Genomic DNA, 15,792 nt, shown 5'->3' with positions numbered 1-15,792 from the left:
GACACTCAATTATTTTGATCAAATTTATCATTGAATGTTCACATTATTGATTTTTCTCATAAATTAAATTGCATTTAAAACGAAAAAAGTATACATCTCTTGAAAAATGTATAAAACCAACAATATAGTAAAGAAATTTTAAGCTTCCTTCGAAACAGCTTCTTTTGAATCAGAAGAGTGAGAACTTTCAAAGGGCATGTTAAAGCATTTCTTCTCTCTCATTGCTCATTATTCCATTGTATTCTTCGTATTTTGTATCATCATCGATATATGGCAGACTTGTTTCAGATAATTTAGATTCAGATATTTTAATTGTATCTATCGAAATTTGTAGAGGATCTCCTTTCATTTCTTCCAAAAGAACCAGAATGTTTCCTGAGGGCTTGAGAAACGATCTTGGCACGTGATACCTATTTTTATTCAACAAATATTATTTTCAACGAAAAAAAAAACAAATGAATGACTAAGAATACGAAAAAAATAAAATGAAGTAGTAACTTACAAAGTTTGAGAAGGAACAAGTCCTTGTGGAGTGTCAAATGAGACCCAATAGCGACCTATGCTTTCACCATTTATCCATGCTTCTCCTTTCCCCATTGATTTTAGGTTTAATACAACTGGGTCATTTCCAAATGGTGCTTCAAATGTCGTCTGTTACGGAAATTGTAATATTATTAGATGATGAAACATATACATAGTTGTTTTTCTATTGTCTTAGCTTTTCTGAGTCTGACTTGTTTTGATCAGAAACACAATAGTCATTTATTCGGACAATAGACTCGTGGGAATAGTTAGTATATTACCTTGTACCAGGTTAAAGGCTGTTGGGAAAAAGTATTAATCCTGCTCCATTGGACATTACTTGATCCTTCTCTATAAATTTGCAACTTTTCTCCGTTTAATCCGACCTAAAAGTATATCATTCATCATTTGACAATTTTTTTTCACATAAAACCTTTTTTTAAGTAAAATCAACAACAAAAGTGAATGGATATTAAACATAAAATCAATGTACCTGATACCCCCAAGCATAGCGGGTGAAATCTTGACGGAATATTTCGTTGTGTTGAATGTATACTCTACGTAGACCTGCAACCCGTCGCTCCATATATGCTCCCGAGTCCTATTCATATTCATAGTGATTTATCAAGTGTTATTTTCCATCTTAGATTAGAGACAAAGGCTTTATGTTCTTTAGGGTTTTACTCAGAATCTTACTCAGACTGATGTGGGTATCTCTTTAACTACATAAGTTTGTCGTTAGTTTTTTTTTAAATTTCAGTAATTTAAAACCAACCGACCATATTATATAAAAAAAATTGAGTACTTTTTTAGTAAAACCCCTAGTTGTTAATTATAACATTCCATGAAAGAAAATAGGTAACAAGTTAAGATGGAAGAATTTAATTACCGGTAGTCCGACCATGACACTTAGAAGAGAAATGTTGTTCTGGCCCGCGTTTAACGAAATTGAATTCTTTAGGTAAGAGCCTTGACTGATATGACTTCCATGTCCCATTCCTAATCAACAGTTACTTTTAAGTACATTTTTGTGGCAGTGTAGAGAACAAAGTTCGAATCTTACTGTATAAAGAAAATAGAAGCTTACCGACATATTTGCCATTGACAAAAGCATGAATTACATGTCCAAGAGAGTCAACAGAAAGAAGGGGTAGTTGACTTCCACTTGTTTGATTATTGTCAAAACTACATATCAACAATTGAGTTCTTCGTGATTAAACGACTTCGAATGTAGAACTTATTTAGATTAGTATGTGGTTTAATTAAAGTTTTAAATGGGAAAAATGTGATTATATACCTGAAAGAATACCAAAGATAGTCAGATTGATCTTTAGTAACACTCGTGTGCTCTAATAACACATTTGCTTTCAATGAAGTGCCTTCATAATTAGGGATTATGTCCCTGAATTCTTCCCATTTCTCAGCTAAATCCAACTTTTGAGTCGACCCAGTAAATCTTCTATTTGCGGGTACACTCACCTATACATCATGTGTACATATTAATAGAAGACATACATATTGTTAACACTCTCTATTCATTCTTACACTTCCTTTACACCCTAGAGACTGTCTACACCATTTCTAGTTTATAATAACAAATTAATTAATAGATGAATAGAAGGCATACCTTTGAAGTGTCAAAGATTATATTCTTGCAATCTTGAAGAATAACAATGGATCTTCGAGACAATACGTAGGAAGAGTTCCGATATTGAACTACAGCTGTGTGTGTTTTGTCTCGGTTTGAGAGAAAAGCAACACATTCTCCTGAACTCTTTTCAAAAACATATGCCTGTAAAATGTATGTTCAAATTACCAATATGTCGCTATTATCATATATGTATATGCATGTATATTCGTGTTAGTTATGATTTGATGTTACGTACGTCTTGTTGGCTGCCTAAAGAGAAAGTAGTACTTGTTCCCCATAACAATGTGTCAGCTATTTGTTTGATTGTAAGATGTAGCTGCGTTAGATGACCCCATTTGGGTTGCCTTAGCAAACCTATCACACAAATTTGTCAATATAAGTAAACGATTACAAATACCATTGAATATATATAAAGTGGGAGAAGTGTTCGACGTGTACAAACAACAAATTGTTTGACTTGTGTACACGTACACTTCTTACATGAAGCGAGGATTGAGTGATTCTGCTAAGTGCAAACCCATCTCGCTACAAGTGAGGTGGAAGTGTACAGACGAATTTCCCTAGGTAAACTTAACATATATGGAAGATACCCACCATATTCATCGAGAGGGGCTTGATCATAATAACTTGTCGTCATGTACATCGCTGCTGTTCTTCCAAAGTTGGTTCCTCCATGATACTAAAATAATTCGAATTTGGGAATTGAAATTGTTAATCAATTGACAAAATTAACTAATAAATAAACTTAGAGATGGAAAGAGTATATACTAGTCCCAAGAAATGAGAGAAAAAGGGCATACCATGTAATAGTTGATGAAGCTTCCTTTCTTAGCAACGAAAAGTGCAACAGCGAAAGCTATATCTTCAGCTGATCTTATGTTTGGTTTTCCCCCAAATACTTGATAGCTTTATCATATCATATAAAATCATAATATTATCAGTTGATTTTCTTACCCAATATTTGTAAATGCATGTAAAAAATTTTAAGGTGGTGTTTATTTCTTTTAGAGTGTCTGAATCTGATTCATCTGAGTTTAGGCGTTCCAATTATGAGTTCTTAATTCAGATTTAATGTGTGCTTGACTCAAACGAACATGAAAGTAGCTAAAAAAATCAACCCGCTCGGACGAATCAGATGCATGAGTTAGATATGACTTGAGCGTATTTAGATCTCGAATCAGTTTCGAGAGCCGAAATTGAAAAACAAAAACACAAGCTAAATAAATGCGGAATTGATCTCGAAGAAAGAAGACATACAATGATGTCCAATTCTCAGTCCAAATAGAGGGTTTATTAGGTGAGTTTGGTCCTACAAATGTTTCTCCACAGTCCCTCCCATTGCATGCATTTATCTGTTCATTAGAGGCATAAGAGACATGTCAAATTTGTTCTTATGATGGATGAGTCTAGTGAAATCAATTAATTAGCAAAGAATGGGGTTAATTAGGTAAGATTAGGTACTACTACTAACCACAGGATCAGGAGCATCATCTTGCTTGCACATAACCCATGGTACTCCTGTTTGGAGACCCACTGCCATCTCTGCTGCCCACTTTACATATGGTGGCCCTTTCTCACGAAAGGCTGCTTCCACAGTTTTATACTCATTTTCTATCTGCAGCCATCCCCATCCAAATCATTCAAAATGTCACATATAATATATACACGTATATTTTACGATGTTTTTAATGGTTTTTCTGATATAATAAGATTTGAATTCTGGTCTCTCAAGTGGGAGAGAAACGTATGTTCCGTTTTAATTGAAGTGGTCTTCACAGAACATCTGTAATGTTGTATAAAGTCAAAGCTAAATCAATAAACATACGTACTTGAGATAGTATGATGGGCCCTCCTTGTGATGCATACAACCCTTCGAATTTCATCATATTGACTATTTTCGTCGTAAAGCTTTCCATATATTTCTTCGGGTTATCCACAAATATCAACAGAGTGAAAAGTCAGCCAACATTAGCAATAAAACAAACGAATTAACAAGGGAAACCTTGTTCCGCGCTCTAAAAACCATAGGCTCATAAAAAGAATAGTTCAATGGTGTTGTTACCTTAAAAGGTTCGTTGTCAGACCGATAAACGATACCAGGAACGTCATGCAACCAGAACGGTAGCCCTCTGCCACATCAAAATATTAATTGATGATAAGAATTAAGAAACAAATTTGAAAATTCATTATATGCACTAGAAAACCATCCATGCTAGCTAGCATATAAATGTGTGTATATAAATGTGAAAATTGTGAGAATCACTTACCCGTAAGACCATTCAGCCTCAATAAAAGGTCCGATCCTAAGGCTTACATAGAGGCCTTGTGCATGAATTAGTTTGATGAATCGCACGATATCATTCCTTCCTTCAAAATTATACTGTTTCATTCATTCAAATAACTTTATAAACGACTTAAAAAATATTTGTTTTATGACTACTAATATAGATTTTAAGGCTGCATCAATCTTCCTCTCGAGTCATGATTGGTATCAAACTCTTTTAAGCCTTATATTATTTTTCGGAAATTCAAAATAAGAGTTAGTCAGAAAGTAAGTGTCAGATTCAAATCTGCCACCAAAAAGAAACGAACGTACCAGTCCAGGCTGAGGTTCATGGAGATTCCAAAACACATATGTCTGGATCACGTCGATTCCACCTTCCTTAGCCTTTGATATTAATGATTCCCACATCTGCATCATATATTATAACATTCCACCAACCCATTATCATCTTATAATTTACTTTTTTTTTGTTGAAAATCTTATAATTTACTTATAGCAATATCTATTCCAAGTGGTTGAGAACTAGGATGTCCTATAATTATAGTTAATCACTTAATATATGTACAAAATTAAAGTCTTGAGTCACCAATTAAATTCAAATTTCAATTGTATGATGACCTAAATTTAGATATTAGATTTTCGCAACCATATCTGTTTCTAATTTTTTTTTCTTCTCATAAGTGGTAATATGACGTAAATTTAGTGACGTAAGACCAAACGACATTCAGTTTGATAAGAACAAATTGAACATCTAAATTGGTTTTTGGATAAAATAGTATTTTGTTTGCATTGTGAACTAGCCATTATGTCTTTGCTTTCATGCTTTGTCACACCTTCCTTTGTTTGTTGAACCGTTTCAAAAGATAGCAAACCTTTTATTTTACAAGGCACAATGCTTTTTGTAGGTATAGATACAAGAAAACATAAAAGAAAGGGATATTTTGAATCAACAAACTTTCAAGGAAAATTGAGACTTTGTCTCACCACAATGTCTTTCTAAAATCCTACCCAAGCACATGCCCCAGACTCAGATTCAACAAAGATTGACGCCGTACAAACTATTATCTCCCGACTTTTAATGGTCAAAGTTGTCCACAATTAGTCTATGACTGAATTTGTGAAATTATAAATATGACTTTTCGACTATACTAACAACACGATGATGAATCAAAACTAATACAAAAACCCTCCTAGGTGACTCCATTTGCTTTTGTGGCATATAAGTTGTGAAAAGACTAAAATACTCTGTCTTATTAGAGACGGTCACCAAGAGAGTGTACGCGCGAGAAGGTCTCTGTATCAACATAGACGATGAATATAGTAAATCCCGAAAAGATTAATTAGAGAGAAACGAAATTAATGTTGATACCAAAGTATGGTAAACATGAAGATATCACCTTAAATTGTAATATGATACCTTGACAAATACACGTTTCTTACCTAACCATAAACATGAAGATGGTGCATGCATGAGTAGTGAGAGATAGTAGAGAGAGAGAGAGATGTAATTTACCTCAGGAGTACTACGAGGATAATGAATAGAACCAGAGAATAGAATTTTCCTTTGCCCATCAATTATCAATGATCTTCCATCATACGTAACTTCACTAGCACCTTCTCCTCCACCACCACCAAAAACCACCACCACAACCACCACCAACAAAAACCACCACCAGCACTTCATCATATTCATCTCTCTACAACTACAATTAAAACCCACGACCCAACTCTCTTCTAAATCTCTTCCACCAACCCAAACACTCTATAAGCTTATTATATATATAATCACTCTATGCTATAAGATCTCTCTATTAATTCTAATAAATTTCTATTCTTACTGTTTAGAAACTCAAGAATTAAGTAATACCCATTAATTCAATGAGAGAGATATAAGGAAATAAATCAAGAAAATAATGAAAGATTGATATATAGATGAGTTAGTAGTAGAAATTTATATTTTCAGTAATAAGAAACTTCTAATTCAACAACAAAAACCTAATCTTAGGCGTACGTATGAAATTAATGAATTGCTTTAAGAATGTACTACTACTTATGTGGTTTGAGGAAATCGTATAAGCTACTCAAATACTATATATAATCAGACAAAAGTGGCTTATAAGGATTCATGTCATGTGTCATCGATCACATTTATCATCAACCCATATCACAATACTCCATGCTGATTCATGGTGCATTAATTATTAACAGAATTTTAGTGATATTGTATATTTGAATTTGATCTTTTTTCTTAATAAAAAAAAAATTCAAAATCACTGAAATTGCATAATTATACCATATAAAATAAAAAAAATAATCATAAAACTGTCATTTTGAAAGTAGAAACATTAGTCCACCAACGTTTGGTACAACAGTTGGACACCCCTCTTAAATCCATGAGGTCGTGGAATCGATTTTCGGGGGAAGCAGTTTACCATCAAGATTTATTCCATGTAATTTAGGTTATATATTAAGTAAATAATATAATACTTTGTCGGGCTTTAGGCCTCTTTCATGTTGTTGAGGTTTAGGCCTCTTTGGTTCATGGTCTGAATTAGGCAGTTATCATGATTATTACATCTTCATGATGTATCAATGTCTTGTAGCGACTAACGTAGATCGTAATCGAATTCTCAAAAAAGAAAAGAAAGTAGAAACATTAATTGCCTAGAATTAGTAAGGCCATCCTGACTAAAAATATTACAAGTTTTAGGTTGGACGGGTATTATAAAATGTCTGACTAGAAAATGAGCGCGATATCCTTGCCCTTATGTAGCCTAAAAGTTGACGTGAGTGACATGCTCTGACTAGAAAATGAGCGCGTGCATAACATCAGCTTAAGGGCCATACTAAGGCAAGAACCTCCTATAACGTAGTACCGTTGTATATCCTTAGTGACAAACTGTTAAGTTATTTTGTACTTACCTCCCTACTGCGCGCACACCCCTGTCTTTGTGAATTTTATCGTTTATTAGTCAACTAATAGAAAAACTAACTCAACAACTATTAAAACAGGAGGGTTTTAGTTTTCCGGAGAGGGTAGGTATTATAAAATCTCTAGACTTGATAAACTTTTATCGACCATGTACTTTTTCAGTCACATCTGGAAACCAAAACGGAATTAACTCTACTTTTTTATATACATGTGTAAAATAAGATTCGAACCTTGGTGATAACCTCAATGGAAGGACACATATATTGATCATATATAGGTTGGAGAACATATACATACACATTTATGTCACTAAAATGTTTCTTATTGAAAACATTGAAATACTTGCACACCAACAAAAGAAAAAGGAGAAATATAAGAGTAATCTTGTCTCTAGAACCAGGTAGCTATATAGAATACAATTAGTTCTTAGATGAAATGTTTATTAATGAGGGAGTGGGATGTCTGCAAGATCTTCTCTGTATGGAATTTCATCTTCTTCCTCAGAGTTAATGTGCCCTTTCTCCATGGTTGATGAAGGTACTACGTCTACGAACGTAACAACACGATCTTTCCGGAACGTTAGGTAAACGATGGCGATGAGGTAGATAGCCATGAGAGGGAAAACAAGCATACCAATGAACACATTACCCACCTTTGGCAAGTTATTGTGTAATAACCAGTCTACAAAACCTGTGCTCAAGTAGTAGACGTTTATACCTATTAGGCATACCCCTAGTATCCATGATATCACTATTATCTGCAAATTAAACCAAAAGTATAATTAGATTATTTTTTCCCCCCATTTTTTGCACTTTTATATTTATACATTTGAATCAGGATCGTCTAACTCAAATGGAGTTAAAATCAGCAATTCAATCAGATATCACTAATCGGACAATAACAAATATTTTGGACTCTGACTAGGGTTTATGAGACCTTGAGTTTGATTGCACATCTGACTTAGAGAAGAAATAAACACTATCGCACTCCATACTTACATAGATTGAGTTTTTGTGAGGACCCATTTTTGTAGAGCTTGTGCTGAACTTCAAGAGTGGGATCAGAGCAAATGGGAGCTCGAAGGAGAGTATCATCTGGTGTATATATACCCCATATATGCATTATTCAACATTTTAATTAGTTTCGACAGAGAAAATAAGCAAATAAAAATAAGTAGAAAGAGTAAAAAAAAAGTAATGCTAACCGATGCAATGATAATGAGTCGGCCAGCACCGGAAGCTCCTCCAATAATGGAGACTACAAGGCTGGGGGTGATAGCAATGCACCTAGTCAACAGGTTTCGTATCCATTTCTTCATTCTAAGGTCCAAAAATCCCTTCATCGCAAAATAATATAGAGGTGAATAAATAAAAATAACAAACAGAGTAGCTTGGTATCTAGAGAATTTCCGCAGAATTTTAAATACCACTTATACATTGGTCGTGTCTTTTACGTGCTATCACATTTTGAGTACCTTCCAACTAGTACACATGAGGATGCTGATAAACGGGGCGTGAACATTTGTAGCTATTGGGGCAACTACGAATTTTCGCGCACTATTTTTTCAAACTCATATGGTTAATTCCATGTGATACCACTTACTCAATAAGGTATAAGTGGAATTTTTGTGAAATCTACTTATATCCCTAGAAAATGCAATGAAGAGATTATTTCAACATTAGTATATAATTTTTGAACCATAATACCTGCATAATATACTGGCCTGCATAAGTACCCGTTATGGTTGAACTTTGTCCCGAAGCTAGCAGCGCAATGGCATACACTATTGAACTTGACTTTCCGAGTACATTCTGCATCATTTATCCCAAAACCAATATGTGATGTTTGTGCATGATGAAGGAATTGATACATTTGATGTAAACATGTAAATGAATACTAGTGCGCTCCGTTTCTAAAAAGATTATACATACCTTTAGAAGAAACGAAGCAGAGTTGAGAGTAAGATCACTGCAGCGATCAGCATTATCTTGGGAGAGATTGTCAGCGGCGCAAACAGTTCCAGAGACCGATATCACCGCTATGTTAATAAGGAATGCAACGAAAAGGGCGAATCCACTTTCTATAAGGAAGTATCTACAGGCACTCTGCATTTGTACCATAGGAATTCAAAACCATATGTATTTATCTAATGCATTCATAACATTTTTGACTAAAATCGTTAGAAGAATATAAACAAGAATTAATGGCTTTGAATAGGGAATTTACATTGATGCCATGGACAGACTGAGGAACCTTTCGAGAGAGAACTAGAGCTGAGTGAAGAAACAGATTATGCCTGAAAATTTCGACACAAAAGTTAGTTAATTTAGATGGTTAAGAAATACAAGTCTACCATGAAAGTGAATGGTTGGTGAGGTGAATAGTGGTATAACTCACTAGAAAAGTAAGTGTGGGTAATGTTTTCCGTTAGTCCAGGAAGGTAAAATCAATTACTGATAAATTAGGCGGTAAAGTCAACTACTAAATAAGCGTCGTTTGCATCAAATTAATGCCGACTAATAAACGATTAATTTGAAAAGTGACTTACGGCATGACAAGTGCTCCTAACAAAGCAATGGCGTCGCCAGTAGCACCTTTGCCATTGAGTTTTGGGATGAACATGCCCTTCAATAACTCCCCAGCAGGTGGTTTTACATAACTCATCTCTCCGAAATAACATGCCGCCATCACAAACACTAGTATTGCTATCAACATCTCCAACTTCCTTACCTGATTCTCCGATAAAAAAAGATCCATCAACAGTAATCATTCGGAAAAATCTAATTAATACATCAAATAAATGAAATAAAGAGAAACTAATGATTGGGTAAAGAAAGTTGACTTATGATTTCAAATATATTTGGGGCTTTCTCGAAACATAATTGAGATTACGCATTTAATAGAACTGTTTGTGCCCGTGGGACACGTTAGACCCTAGTAATATTATATTTCGAAATATTTTTACTAACTATCGTCTATCAATAGTTTACTATGCAAGTAATTTAATTCAATAAATTACCCCATATTTTTGCAAGCCGAGCAGTAGGAGGGTACTAAAACCAGTTAGTAGGACTCCAACCCATACTGGAATATGGAAGAGTATATTTAAAGCAAAGGCCGTCCCAATCACTGCATCCAACACCAAACATTAATATCATGTTTTATTTTATATGTAGATAACATATATGTAAATGTGTGTGTATATCTATGCAAACCTTCAGGAATATCAGCTGCAATAACAGCAAGCTCCGCTAGCAGCCATAGACAATATTTGACGTATATTGGATATTCCGCTTTACAAATCTCGGCTAAATGTTTTCCTGCAATAATATTAATTCATATATAAAAAAAAAAAATCAGTATTTTTAGGTATATTTATTATATGGTAATCTAAAATGAGAAGTTTTATGCGCCTCCTATAAGTGTTAAAGGCACCTCCTTCCAACACAAAGTCCCTCTCAAAATACTCATATTTTTATACCTAGTGTTTACTAAAGTTAATTTTAGGTTTATCAAACCTAAAGTTACCTACTGTTTACAGGTTTATTAAACCTAACCCATGTTTCCGACAGAATATATGACATAAAGTATGCAGAATAGGACAAATTATTAGTCTAAACTCAAACTAAACAAACCAAATATCTGATACTCATTAGAATAAAATGTCTAATCGATAATGAGTTTTTGTGACCTTACCAGTGGTTACACCAAGATTTGCAGCTAAGGATTGAATAATTAGGGCAAAAATTAACCCAATGAGGATCACCCACAATAGCTGATAATGTAACCCCGCAAAAAGATAAAATCAAAATGAGTCAGCCTTTTGTTTTTATATTTCATTTAATTTTACTTCTTTGAAATTGACAAAAGTTTGAAGGAAATAATTGAGAAAACATAATTTTGTTAATTAATAAATTAAACCTCATATCGATGATTCGCTCCAGCTTGTAGATCAGTTTCCACTATTATCCAAAAATGACAACAAAAATAAAAATAAAATAAACAAAATATATATATAATTTAAAGAGAGTTCTTTTTTGTTTATGTACTTACAGTTTCCTGGATCAAGATAAGCTAAAGAAACTAGAAACCCCGGACCAACGTGAGATAAAAATTTCCTCCACCCTGGTTTCTAATAAGTCAAAAAACACAAATTAGTATATAATAGTAGCCATTAAACATTTAGACTAGATTTTTCTAACTTAGGTGGTGGTCTTTTTTTTTTAGATCGTGTGAATCTAAATCGTCTGAGTCTAACTTTAACTCGTCTGAGTCTGCATTGTTTGGTTAGAGATATAATTATCATTTCTTTATGTTGAAATCTAATAAACGCAAAATCAGATTGAGTCTATTATTAATACCAGTTAGATACAAATAAGATAAAAAATAAATATTCTGAAATTTAACAGAGTCAATTCAGATCCCGAGTTAGATTTCAGATATCTCCATTTGAATGGCAATAAACAAACACCAACTTAACAGAGAGAGAAAGGATCACAATCGAACCCCACATGCATGTAAAATTATGAAATGAAGGGATAAAATTGAGTAGGAGAAAACAAGATTACCTTGACATTGGAATCACCATCTTGATTGAGGTACTTGTTTGCATTAGGATTATTAATGGTTGGTTGAATCTTGTCACACAAATCAAGTGAAGCAACTCTATTACTTCCTCCTTTTGAAACTCCATCTTCCCTCTCTATCACTTGTAATTGTTGTTCTTGGTATTGTTTTCTTTCCATCTTAATTTCTCTCTCTAAACTTCTTCTCTCACTAACTTATGATTCTTTCTCTTTTACTACTCTAACCCATACTCTCTTCCCACACTATTTATAGACACATAAGTATATGAAAATTTTATTAAACAAAAAGGAGATGAGCTAATTGCATGTGAAAACTCACAATCAAACCCCCCACCACACTGGTTCTTTATTACAATATTTGCAGTTTTTAGTGTCTAATTAGAGCTGACTTGAGAGAGAAAAAAAAGAAGACAAGAGAGAGAATGTATTAGGTAGGCCGTAGGCCAATGAGGTCACTATCTATTAAAAACACTTCAAAATATGGAACTCAATTTTTTTTTGTTATAGGCTTTGGAAACCAATAAAAAGATGACACACTAATGTGAAAGTGGCAATTGAACGATGTTAAATTACCCGAAAAGAAAGAAGAGTATGACCGGGAAAAATAAAAAGATCCAACCGTCCAAAGCAGATGTGGTGGGCCCTCATTGGTTGGACTCCTCTCTAAATGATCTGATCAATGAAGATCGCCCACAACAGCTTAGAGCATCTCCAATGCAACACTCAAATTCTAAATCTTAGAGTGTCACATAGGATTTTTTAGAGTTTTTCTTTAAAATTCATCTCCAATACAAAACTCAATATGAATCTCTAAAGTGATGTGTCAAGATTTATTTTAAAGATCCTTAAGAGGACACTCTAAATTTAGAGTGTCACATAAACAAAATCAATTAGTTTTAAACCGAAATATAAGTTTTTAGAGTCTCTCTTGAGTGTTGCATTGGAGAAGGTTTTGCAATGGTAGCTAATATGTGGACAACTAGTTTTTTTATACGGACAAATGGGTAAGAGGTGGAAAAATATTAATCACTTTTAAAAGGGAACAACCAAAAACTTCTCCTAGTTTCTCTCTCTATATCTGACCGGCTCCTCCTCAATTTCGTATTTCTTCCTCTTTCTATCTGTTATTCTCTCTCTAATATGACTAGTTCTTACTTTTAAAATTCAAAGTTAACCTAATAAAGTAGGGTATTTTCTCCTTTTTGTTCTCAACTTTTACCCCAAGACCATGAAGGTATTAATTTGTTCTTCATTTACTTTCTCTCTCTAAACAAGAGGGAAGAAGAGATGGTGATGGTTGACTAATTCCAAAAGATCTTAATGTTTCCAACAAATGGTGATATCCAAATGAAATTTGGAATGTTTGTTTATTCATGTTGAGCCTGAAGTAATAGAAGATAAAGCCCAAAAAACCCTAAAAATAAGAATGAGATCTTGAAGATTTGATCACCTTTACACAAGAAACCCTAAACCATGAGCTAGAGTCGGATAGTTCTTATAAGAACTTCATCAAATCTCTTTCAAAATCAAGAAATTTCTGTGACAGCTAAATTGATCAAGAAAGTTACTCCCTAGAAAAAACGTTTTTTCTTCATTTTTCAGGTTTGAAATTTGGATGGGTGATGGTGGCCATTTGAAGAACACGGTGGGTAATGGTTGTTTGGAGAAGGTGGAGGTGAAGATTATGTTTACACCCAAAATGGTTGTCCATATAAAAACTTTGTTTGTCCATATATTGGCAACCTTTTGCAATAGAGTGTCTCTAAAAGGTCAAATAGGAAAGAGACAATTTAGAGATCTATTTTTCACATTGACACATAGGATTTTTAGAGTTTTTTTAAGTCTTGTACTGGAGATGCTCTTAAACACACATAAAATAATGAAAAATGACAGGGAACAAAAAAATCCAGACATACTCTACATATACATCCTATGTGACTTGTTGTTTCGTGTTTTTGATAATTCTATCATTTCTCTAAAATAATTTTAAACCAACTAAGATTCCTTTTTGTATTTTAGCAACTAAAGTGGCCTTTAAAGCCACCACCAAAGTGTTTCAACATCCTCTTGCGGTTGAGGAATTGTTTAAGCAGATTGTGGCATTTGGCAAAAACAGAACATGTGTAGCCAGTCAAGTCAGACCCAAATTAGCTAAAGGGGTTGTTTTTGGGTGAACAATGCCAAAAACCAATAATTTGGCTCAGATAGATCCCTCTAGACTAGTCTTGTTAATAATTTTACAAAGACCCAAATAAATTTCAAGTTTTAGTACAGTAGTTAAAAATGTCCGTCGACAAAGAGTGTGATGTTCAATCCCTTAAAATATCATTGATATTTTATTTTATTTTTGTTTTTATTTTTCATTGTTTACATGAAGGAGGTTTATTCCGTTTTGGGTAATCAAACGTTTCGCGAGGACTTGTGTAGATGTTTTTTTTTTTGTTGAAGACTTGTGTAGATGTTAGTATTGTGTGGTTCATGCCTTCCTTTTTCTTTTCTTTAAGTAGGTGATGCCCTTTCAACAAAAAAAAAGGTAGGTGATGCCCTTGATTTATTTCTCATTGTCTTTCTATTTTTTTCATTATGTTAGTCCCTTCAATATTTTTTAGAATACTTGTATATATTATATGTAACTATGTAAGTAAGATACATGAAAACACCTCTTTGTGGTACAAGATAATTTACAATAACATTGTTAAACAAAAGAACAAGATTGAATTTCTCAATATGCTTGAACAAAAGCGTTTCTTTCATTATTCAGTGATTTGTACCTAAACATTGGGAAGTTGTCAACCCATATTGGAACATATCAAATTCAAGCTATCAGATCACATCTGACATTATTACTTATTGGATACTTTTATGTTAATGGTTTTTTATTTCACCTAATATATTTTATGGAACAACTGGAAATAAATTTTATTCTATTGAATTATTTGTCTGCTATTAAACACAACTTTAATATTTTTCTCTTTCTTTCACGATCATCTTCTTACTTTCTCTCATCATTATCTACTAAAACCACAAAAAAAAATATGGATTCTCTCTCATCAATACAATATTAATATTATCAAATTTTAGATTTTATTTGGCTAAGTTACAAACTCTAAATCTAGTCATTAAATCTTTTAATTGGATGACTGAAGAGGTTAACCTTACCCTTATACCAAAATCAAGAACCACTACAATATTAGGAGAAGGATAAGGAATCCTGAGATATATGTTTGGAGATGCAATGGAGGGAGATAGATGGGCATAGTGCATAGATGGTTGACTTTCATTATTTATTTATTTAAATTAATAATTGATGATGTATTAGTGAGCTTAAGGGATTTAAGTTTAAGGAAAAATAAAACACGAGGTTAACTCAGTCGTGCTCGTGTGTAACCCGTGGTTTACAAGAACAGACACGCTGACCAAATCTCCTATATTATGATACAAACGTTCCTGCAATACAGAACATGCCCGACGACTCTATGTTTTTTTAAGTGTTTTTATTGTTGTAGTTCAAGGTTCGTTTGGGTCAAGTTCTTTTTTTTATTACTTTTATTATTGGATTTAAGGGAAACTATATTAGATAATGGGTTTTCTATATATTTGATTAAAAATAAATTCTTTTCGAGAGAAAAGGTATACAAAAATTATAAGAGTAAGAGACAAATGTATATCTGACTATGTGAGTCAAAGCTGGACCAGTGAGTTTGCCTCACAAAAATACTTTGTCACTAATGTTTTCATTGAAATTCTACTTTTCTTGTGTTTGATTTTGCTCCACATTTAATTCTATATTTTTATAAATAATAGTAACTCTCTAAAT

The 15,792-nt window shown here is 33.3% G+C and overlaps 2 protein-coding genes across 6 annotated transcripts; both read right to left on the bottom strand.

The window, feature by feature from the left end:
- On the bottom strand, window positions 1–6,893 carry LOC147534847 (beta-galactosidase 6-like). 5 transcript variants are annotated; one of them, XM_086648818.1, is made up of 18 exons: window positions 5,971–6,893; window positions 4,770–4,865; window positions 4,441–4,553; window positions 4,236–4,302; window positions 4,003–4,095; window positions 3,645–3,788; window positions 3,431–3,525; window positions 2,974–3,079; window positions 2,768–2,852; window positions 2,409–2,527; window positions 2,150–2,314; window positions 1,820–2,001; window positions 1,610–1,707; window positions 1,412–1,521; window positions 1,016–1,123; window positions 804–908; window positions 503–651; window positions 1–410 (listed from the first exon to the last, which is right to left on the bottom strand). In XM_086648818.1, the coding sequence occupies exons 1-18, from the start codon at window positions 6,148–6,150 to the stop codon at window positions 200–202; spliced, it is 2,226 nt and encodes a 741-aa protein (XP_086504944.1). In that variant the 5' UTR covers window positions 6,151–6,893; the 3' UTR covers window positions 1–199. The 5 variants fall into 5 exon arrangements, with proteins under 5 accessions (XP_086504944.1, XP_086504946.1, XP_086504949.1 ...); XM_086648820.1 differs by lacking the exon at window positions 5,971–6,893 and adding an exon at window positions 5,442–5,837; XM_086648823.1 differs by lacking the exon at window positions 5,971–6,893 and adding an exon at window positions 5,466–5,832.
- Window positions 6,894–7,620: 727 nt separating this feature from the next.
- LOC147534846 (metal transporter Nramp7.2-like) lies at window positions 7,621–12,512 on the bottom strand. Its single transcript, XM_086648825.1, has 13 exons — window positions 11,958–12,512; window positions 11,443–11,521; window positions 11,311–11,351; window positions 11,086–11,164; window positions 10,605–10,709; window positions 10,409–10,518; window positions 9,938–10,119; window positions 9,616–9,685; window positions 9,321–9,494; window positions 9,096–9,200; window positions 8,594–8,725; window positions 8,388–8,483; window positions 7,621–8,146 (listed from the first exon to the last, which is right to left on the bottom strand). The coding sequence occupies exons 1-13, from the start codon at window positions 12,132–12,134 to the stop codon at window positions 7,832–7,834; spliced, it is 1,665 nt and encodes a 554-aa protein (XP_086504951.1). The 5' UTR covers window positions 12,135–12,512; the 3' UTR covers window positions 7,621–7,831.
- Between the last annotated feature and the right edge of the window lie 3,280 nt (window positions 12,513–15,792).

The sequence above is a fragment of the Eschscholzia californica genome, unplaced genomic scaffold (genome assembly GCF_041429995.1).
Source record: "Eschscholzia californica isolate CP2 unplaced genomic scaffold, dmEscCali1.0.p SCAF_6, whole genome shotgun sequence".
NCBI lineage: Eukaryota > Viridiplantae > Streptophyta > Magnoliopsida > Ranunculales > Papaveraceae > Eschscholzia > Eschscholzia californica.
This window is presented reverse-complemented; position numbering and strand designations above follow the sequence as displayed.